This window comes from Poecilia formosa, unplaced genomic scaffold, assembly GCF_000485575.1.
Source record: "Poecilia formosa unplaced genomic scaffold, Poecilia_formosa-5.1.2 Scaffold491, whole genome shotgun sequence".
Taxonomy (NCBI): domain Eukaryota; kingdom Metazoa; phylum Chordata; class Actinopteri; order Cyprinodontiformes; family Poeciliidae; genus Poecilia; species Poecilia formosa.
Window position 1 is genome coordinate 106,126 of NW_006800430.1, and position 8,922 is coordinate 115,047.

Genomic DNA, 8,922 nt, shown 5'->3' on the forward strand with positions numbered 1-8,922 from the left:
CTATTCGGGGGTGGATTAGGGCTGATCACAGTGTGGGTGGTACAGCTTGGCTGAAATATGAGGAATTAAGGGCCAAACGTATATCAACGGCGTAACGTCTGACCCCGACATGCGGCCAAACCCACTCCTTCTCTTTGTGCTTTAATGCAAGTGAGACCAACTTGTTACTTGTCTTCTGACACAATATCATCTTGATTAGGTCAAAGGGGTCAGAGGTGGAGCTGTCCAAGAAAAAAAGTGACTTTCTGTTGCCAGGGGGCGAGGCTTAGATGACATCAGCATATGACCACATAACATCATCAGGCATCCCAACCTGATGACTTGAAATAATGCAATATAATTGAATATAGACATACAAAATATGCAGAACCTATAATAAACAATATCTTTTCTCTGAGGAAATTATATTTATTGAGAAACTCTAGAGTTTTCTAAACTCTAAATCTTCTATTATAAGCCACACAGCTTTGATTTATCTCTTTTTTGCATGACTTTTTACTGGCATTGAGACCATTATGTTTCTATTTGTAAAACATATTAGACATAATATTCCATTCGTGCATTCAACTCTATGCACATACTTGTTAGATTAGTTGGTCAGCCAAAATCCTGCAGTTGTTGACAAGCTCAGATTTTCTATGTTGCTGTTCTGTCTCGTGGAAACTGAAACCTTTTTTCCACAAAGTGAGTGCTCTTCTTAGAAATCACATGGTCCATGAAAGTGAAAGTAAAACTGTGGAAGCACTTTAAAAGAGCCGTTCGCTTTTACTTTCATCAGGACATCGGTTTTCTCTGCTGCAGCACGTCTCCTCCTAAGGTAGGTTTCTTTTCCTTATGTTTTGTCAGTAACAAAGCAGCTATAAATACGAATAAATACGGGTTGGTTTGATATATTTTTGTGTTAATGTGGAGTGCGTTTTCGTCCCTGTCTGTGTTCGCGGGTCACAGTGCGCTGATGTCATGGCAGGACCGGGACTTCTGCCGGTCCTGCACTAAACGACTGGAAAACAAATGAGCCGATTTACAGAGCTCTGACAAACCATTACAGAGTTATTCTCTCTTCCTTTCTCTGTGTTTACAGAGTATTTCCTGTCACTGTCATGGGAGGCAGCTCTTCACAACCATGTAAGTTACATTCTTGTTTGTTTTGGTTGTGACATGTGCATTGATTATTTCCCTGATTCACTTCACTTTGTACATATGTTGCATATTTTCAGCTAATTTTATTTTCCCCTTCAAATGGAACTGATCTTGAACATGTTTTTATAGCAGAAAGTGTTATAAAAATGTTAACCATTGAGAATAAACACTGGATCATAGTTAGGGACTGTCTGAAAAGCTTAGCAATGGAAACTGTATTGGAATTATAATTATTGAAATTTTGGCTCACAATATTTCCCGTGTTGTTTTGTTTAGCTCCTCCTCCACGTAAGTAATATTTCTTCCATGTGTTTTTCATTTTAATGTTTTTCTTTACTCACTTTAGAGCAGTGTTTCTCAACCTTTTTTGGCCCAGCGCCCCCCAGCCCTTATCCAGGTCCCTCACTGCCCCCCACCACAGAATTTGCAGGCTACTTTGCACTGACCATTATTTTATCATTAATATTACTATCACTATTGTTGATGTTTTGATTTTTATGCTTGTTTCTGTATTTATCATCAAAAATAATTTCCCAGAGAACAAAAAAATCATGGGAATAGAAATTATTTTCACAGGAGTTTACCAAAAATTTAATGAACATTCAACTTAAAATTGGTAAGCCTAACAGCAGCCAGAGTGGAAAAAATATTCTTAAAATATTCTTATTCTTTGCCATTTTCTAGTTGTTAAATATACCTCAAAATGACCAGATAAAAGATGTTCAACATGCCAGTTTAAACTTTGAACTATTTGCAAAACCACTGAGCTCTGCAACATTAAAACATGGATAGAACTGTAACTACATTAATCATAGCTCTTCTTGTAGGTTTCTGGTGGTGCAGCTCTGTGCTGCCTTCAGGAGAATGGGACATCAGAGTATCAGACATAAAAGTTCACCCACGTGGCATTTATTGTACAAACCAGAGCTTTCAGTGGAAAAACAAAAGTTCCAGATTATTTTAATGCCATACAAATATGAGACAGAAACATGGATTATATCTTAATATGATGATACCGGACAGAAATTACAAAGAACAAATCTGGTTCTTCATCAAATCCTAATGAGTCAAATTGAAAGTGTCATGGAGTTGTCAGCCTCATGACATTAACACTGACATGAAAAATAATATTGAAGAAATAAATATATCAAATCTAATTAAAACATAAATAAGTGATAAGTTCTTTACTGTTATGGTCTGTAAGATAAATTTATTCTCAGTATTAGATATGGTGTCAACAAACCCATGGCACTTCATCAATATTATTTTACCTTTTATCTGGAAATAGTGTGTTTATTCTTGCCATACAGTCCTCTGTATTAATTATTGATCGAAAGGTCTTGCCATACCAGTTTATTCCTCTGTATTTACTTTAGTTTCTTAGTTTATTCTTGCATTTTGTTCTTCGTTCATTTCCATTTAATTTCATCTGATTAGTATTATCCTCTCCTGGTTTATTGCTATGTCCACTTTAGTTTCTTTCCTGTTGCTAAATTTATTTTATCGTTTATTGACCATCATTAATCTTCACTCATCACCTGCTGCTCCGCCTAATCGTCATGTTTCACATCATGTGTTGATTTCTCATTGTTCAGCGTCGGATTCTCTGTTTTTATGCCATAATTCACATCTAGTTCGTCGCTCCGTTTTATGTCCCGCTTCTCCTGTTTCAGAGTTTTGCGCAATGTGCGCGTCATTTTTTTTTTTAAGCCCCTATGGTGCAGGGCGGTTGGGAAGCGTATCGATGGGGAAAAGGCAGACTGACAAAAACCTTTTAAAACAACAGAAACAATTTCGGTATTCTGATTATTGACATTTAAAAGTGCTGTGTTGTTCTATCTCACCCGTTTCATACCGGACCACTTACAGCACCGGTGTTAACGCTATAAAATGAACGCTCTCTATCGTGGTATCACCAATGGAGGGATTTCTTTTATTTAAATGGGTTCATTTTTCAGAGGGATACAAAGTGATTTTAGCTACCAGTAGCAGGAGAACGGAGCTGCGCCAAGAAGCTAACAGAAGCTAACAAACACTGAATAGAAGAAGAGCTGCCATCGATACAGTTGCAGCCAAGCATGATTTAATGTTACACAATACAGTTTTACCAAGTTGCTCAAAGTCTAAACTGGTATTGTTGTGCATTTAATGTGTAAAGTTTACCTTCGACTAAACGCCCCCCAAAGGCATCTCAGCGCCCCCCTTTTGTAAAAATGTCCGCCAGCGCCCCCTGCCGTCCTCTGAACGCCCCCTGGGGGGCGGTACCGCCCACGTTGAGAACCGCTACTTTAGAGTAAAACTGAATCTATTCACCACCACTGCCTCAATGTACTACAGATTTAAGAACACCCATTGTGTTTATTACTTTAATATAAACATTAATTATATTTTTAGTCATTTATGAATCTAAGTAATGTGTCTCTTTGCTCCGTTCAGCTCCACCTCCATCTCCACGTGAGTACAACTTATCATTCATGCTGACACAGCAGAAAGTGTTTTTCTTACCTCAATAAAGAAATGAATTGTTCTACTTCAACACTCTGTTCTGGTTTTAAGACTTTGCTGTGAATTCTCCTTCACAGTTTTAAGAACGTCATGGAGGGAGATAACTTGGGGGTGAGTAAATGTGCCTTGTTAAGATCTATATCCTGAAGGTGAATTTAGTTTTTTTGGTTCAGCATAATCAGCCATCAAAGCAGTTTCAGCTTACCCTGATAACATAACCAGGTCATTGGTTTAAGTTACATAACATTATTTTTGTTATTGTTTTTTTTTGCCACAGAAATCACAATATGACACATTTCAGGGATTAGACAAGCCCTAATCAGGAAGACTGGGGCAATTCAATGTGGGCCTGTTTAAAGTTTGGGAACCAAGCACTGGTTTTCTCTCTCTACATTTCATTGGGCCTGCGATCACGAAGTCAAGGGTGGCAGGCCATTTAACAAAGTCCGTTTCATCTGATTATAATTATATTCCATCCATCTATCCTCTTACACCCTTATCCCAGGAGGGGTGTTGGTGCCTATCTCCAGCGGTCAATGGGTGAGTTGACCGCCGGAGGTCACCAGTCCTTCATGGGGCATAATTATATTCCAGTACCTAAAAATGAGTTTTGACTCGACAGCTACATTTTGACTATCCTGAATTGTACTTTAAGATAATTAGAGATGAAACAAAACAGTTTTTAAGAGGATGTTTCCTACCATAGATAGTTATTGTTTTTGGAGATGCAACCTGATGTAGCACTTCGGTGCACTTGATTGAAGTAGAAAGACGGGCAGGGAATTAGAAAGAAGAAGCTCTGGAGATCGATGCAGCTAAACGTGTTTGGTCAAATGTAGGCGATGAAATGGGTTCAACTATCCACTGTTCAATCAAGTCGATGAATTGTGTGGCGTTGTGGTGTACAATATAATGTTGCATAATTTCTATATTTCTATGAAAACACACTCCATAACTTGAACATTTTGTCTTAAATGTTCACTTTACATGTAATATTATAGTTACAAAAGGTGAAAGTGGGCCAGTATGAAATCAACTGCACCCAATTGTTCTTATTTAACTGATATTTAAATGATTCATTAGAGACTTTGGATTCTCAGTAGTTAAATGTGTTTCAGTGGGTAGTTAGCTGAAGCTTATTGTAAACTAACAGAACGTATGTAGTGATTTCCACAACATACTGATCACACAAAGTGAATTGCAGGTCATATTCACCAATTCCCAGTGTTAGAAGTTCACATATTTACTGTACATCAATCTCAGTACCAGGAGGCTGATTGGGGTTCAGGGTCTTGCCTGGAGCCTAGTCACCTCTGTTTGTCATGGTAAAAACTATTTTCTGAACTTATGATTTTAAATTTTCCATTTTAACAGAGACAACAAGAATGCTCTTCAGTACTTGAAGAATTTTCGGCCTCAAAATGAGGAGGCAAACCACATCAGAGTCCTGCTGTACGGCCCAGTCGGTGCTGGGAAGTCCAGCTTCATCAACTCCGTCAACAACGTCCTGCAGGGCAGAATGACCAATGAAGCTCTGGCCAGCAACACAACCTCTGATCAAAGTTTCACCAAGATTGTGAATATAATTCCTTGTTTAATTTTGAAATCTTATTCATATTTTTAGAATACAAGATTTATCAACTCAGTCTTCTTAAGTGGTTCTTTGCAATCTTGTAAATATTCCCAGTAACATGGCAGAAAATACACATTTTCTGACAGAGTAGCTACAAACATGTAACCACTGACTATAGAACTGTCTTACTTAGAATTTTATTCAGTAAAAATACATTTAGGTTAAAACATATATTTTAGCAGCTGTATTCCTGCTGTTTACATAAAGCACCTTTTTTTTCTTCCAGTATCAAACCTATCAAATCAAGAAAGGAAGCAAGGGAAACTTTTATCCATTTGTGTTCAATGACATCATGGGTCTGGAGGACGGAGATGGAAGAGGAGTCAGAACAGATGACATTAAAAACGCCTTGAAGGGACATGTGAAGGATGGATATAAGGTATAAATGCAAACTTTTCTGCTTTAAAAAAAATCCTTCTTTTAAAGGCATTTTAATTTGCTTGCTTTATGTGGAAAATAAATTACTGAATATACATCATATTATTTCCACAGTTCAATCCTGTATCTCCTCTTTCTGATGGTGATCATGGCTACACCTCTTCCCCGTCCATCAGTGACAGAGTTCATGTTCTGGTCTGCATTTATTCTGCTAATGCAGCACAAATGAATCAGTCTGTTTTACAGAAGATGAGGGAAATCAGAGAAGCAGCCAGTGAGCTGGGTAAGAAACATTAAATTTCCTTTTAGAATATTATTATACAATAAAGGAAATTATTATTTTTTTACTTTTTTATGTCATCATAAATGTTTCATCACACTCCTGTGGATGTAGTTATTTAAATATATTGTGTAAATACATTTGGAGTTTCTTGAGTAACTCCATGCTTAGAGTCTGTATCTCTGTATCCACAGGAATCCCTCAGCTGGCGATTCTCAGCCACGTTGATGAAGCCTGTGGTGAAACAGAAAGAGATCTGAAAAACGTCTACAAGAGCAAACATTTAAAGAAAAAGGTGAGTCAAGGAAAGATTTATTCTAAACGGGACAACCCCCTAAAAATGTACAAAAAATAAAACAATTATTGTGTTTTATGTAGATGGGTGACTTCAGCTCCAGCCTGGGGATCCCAATGAACTGCATCCTCCCAGTGAAGAACTACAGTCATGAAATTCAGCTGAATTCAGACGTCACCACTCTGATCCTGAGTGCTCTGAGGCTGATGATTGACTTCGGAGACGACTACGCCGACAAACTGTGAAGCCACAAAACTGTTTGTGGGGATGTGCATGAAAATCACAGCAGTAATGTTGGTTATGTGTATCACTACATAGTGGTTGAGGAGAACATAACGGTTGAGTATGAGGTTTTATGACCATGACCTTTACACATGTTTCCTGCTTTTCTCTCTCAGCCATTTTCTGTTAAAATAAGCCTTTTGGTGAAATAAGGAATAATTAAAGGGACAATGTGCTTTTACAATCGTAATGTTGGTCAGTTGGGAATAGATTTGGTAAAAAGTAAAGAGCTCACTTAGATGCACCAATATTCCGTTTTATCCATTTGTTTACTGGTCTTTTATAGTGATAGAAAAAGCAACACATTTACGCTCATGTTATTCATTTAGTTAAATTAACAAACTTTTTGTTACATTAAGTTCTGTTGTATGTTTTTTTTAAAATGTTAGTAAAACAAGTGCCTGTAGTTGCTCATAACATAATTTTTTTAGACCTATGACTGTATTGTAATTTGTTTGGTTGATGTTGAATGCATTTACATCCTGCGTATCACTTTCCACTTTGAGAAAAGTCGCCACCAAAGTTTTCACAGCGGTTTCAGGTCAACGTTTCACACGTTTCTATTGTTGGTTCATTGATCATAGAACATTTGGAAAGCGATCTATAAATGTGTATGATAGTCATAAAATAATGTTACAGTTTGAATCATGTTAAATAAAAAAATTAATTAATTAAAAATCAGCTTCCCTTACATTTTGTTTTAGTCAATAATACATAGAGCAATAAAAACTGCATGACACTATTGTATTCTAAGTTCTTTGGTTCTAAGGACTCTGCAACAGGTTTTCCAAACCAGTCATTTGTAAAACATTTAAACTACATGTAGTTCTGTTTCTACTAACCTTTTACTCTTTAGGTCAAAGAAATCTGAAAGGTTTTAGATTTTGAACTTAAACAGTTTGTGAAAGATGAGCTCACAGCAGTAAGTTGTGTAACTTTTTTGTGTTAACTTTGGCAAACTGTATAATATGTGCAATAGTTTAGTTATGTTTTTATTTTACACCAAATTCCCAATATTTTCAATTATCCAGTTTTTGTACTCAAGGTTTTAATTAAATAAGTTATAAAGTGTTGTCAGAATAATAGTAGTTAATAGTTTAAACATTTAAATTTTATTTTGATATTCTCACATCTGCAGTGGGGTGCTGTCACGACACAAAAACACATATTAAAACACAAAACAAACAAAAACATATAAAAGCTACATACTGCAGTTTTAATTGAATGATTTGACATTATTTTTATTAAAAGAAAACCACACAATTGAATATGATTGTCAGAAATCCACAAGTTCAACAAGAAGAAACTTGTTTAAGTTGCAGGATTTTCTGTTCATATTTTCTAAGCCTTTTCGACTGAAGAAAAGTTGAAACCAATTTGCTAAGCAAAAAGCCCAGACATTACCTATTTGTTACACGTTTTTCTGCAGTTTGTTAAATATGATGCTTTTCCCCCAAAACATATATGTACATGTACACCTACACTACAGCAAACACAATCAAGAAATTAAAAAGGCCAAGCAGTTGAACACAATATGCAGCAAATACTTTCATCCTATTCATTTTTATAGATGGCTGTTATTGTTTTATTTAGCATCAAGCTTTGCATTAGAGTTTAATCATTTCACTTCTGCACCATTAGCAACTCATTTCATACAAAACTTTAGAAAACAGTGTTGTGTACTGCTGTAGGTTTGGTACTGAACATGTCGATTTATACCTGGCAATTTCACACCAACTTTGACAATTAGTGATTTAAAGTAGTTTTCTACATAAACCCATAAATCCCTTTCAGATCATACTTTTGCTCAGTGGTCTACAGCTGTTCTTTAGGCCTCATGATCCAGGGACAGTCCCGATCCAGAATGTTGACCTACTAATATTTATATCCCTGGTTTACAGAGATAGAGACCAGGGGTGAAAGTAAGGGGGTACGGCAGGGTACTGCGTACCCCTAAAGGTTTTAGCGGGGATACGCAGTACCTGCAAAAGAGAGGAGCGGCTGACTGCTGTAGAAAATCAATGGGTTCACTCTGCAGCTGTGTTGCATCTTCTAATCAAACATGACTGATTAGTTTTTCAAGAACAATCTAAAAGACGACTTAATCAGTTAATAAATAACTTTTTTCCCATTTCATATTGTTTCTGAACTCTTCGTGCTTTCCTAGAGCAGCGGTGCAATACGTCAATCTCAGAAGGTTTTGAGTCGATCTCGGCATTAGGAGACAAACTGAACGCCGCCAGGAGGCTGAGACCAGCAGGTCCTCCTCTGATTTGCTTGAAACATTCGTAACTTTATTTAAGAACAGCAAAAAAATCAACAAAACGTGTTCTAATTAATGACCCAACAACAATAATAATCTCAGTGATTATTGTTTCAACAAAGTGTTGCGAAATTCTGTGCATTTCC

General features: G+C 36.7%; 1 protein-coding gene across 1 annotated transcript; it reads left to right on the forward strand.

The window, feature by feature from the left end:
• The first annotated feature begins 718 nt into the window (after window positions 1–718).
• Window positions 719–7,184, forward strand: LOC103156649 (interferon-induced protein 44-like). Its single transcript, XM_007578778.2, has 10 exons — window positions 719–817; window positions 1,082–1,125; window positions 1,417–1,428; window positions 3,577–3,594; window positions 3,723–3,756; window positions 5,020–5,221; window positions 5,505–5,657; window positions 5,771–5,939; window positions 6,131–6,231; window positions 6,315–7,184. Exons 2-10 carry the CDS (start codon window positions 1,101–1,103, stop codon window positions 6,474–6,476), a joined length of 876 nt encoding a protein of 291 aa, XP_007578840.1. The 5' UTR covers window positions 719–817; window positions 1,082–1,100; the 3' UTR covers window positions 6,477–7,184.
• The last annotated feature ends 1,738 nt before the right edge of the window (window positions 7,185–8,922 follow it).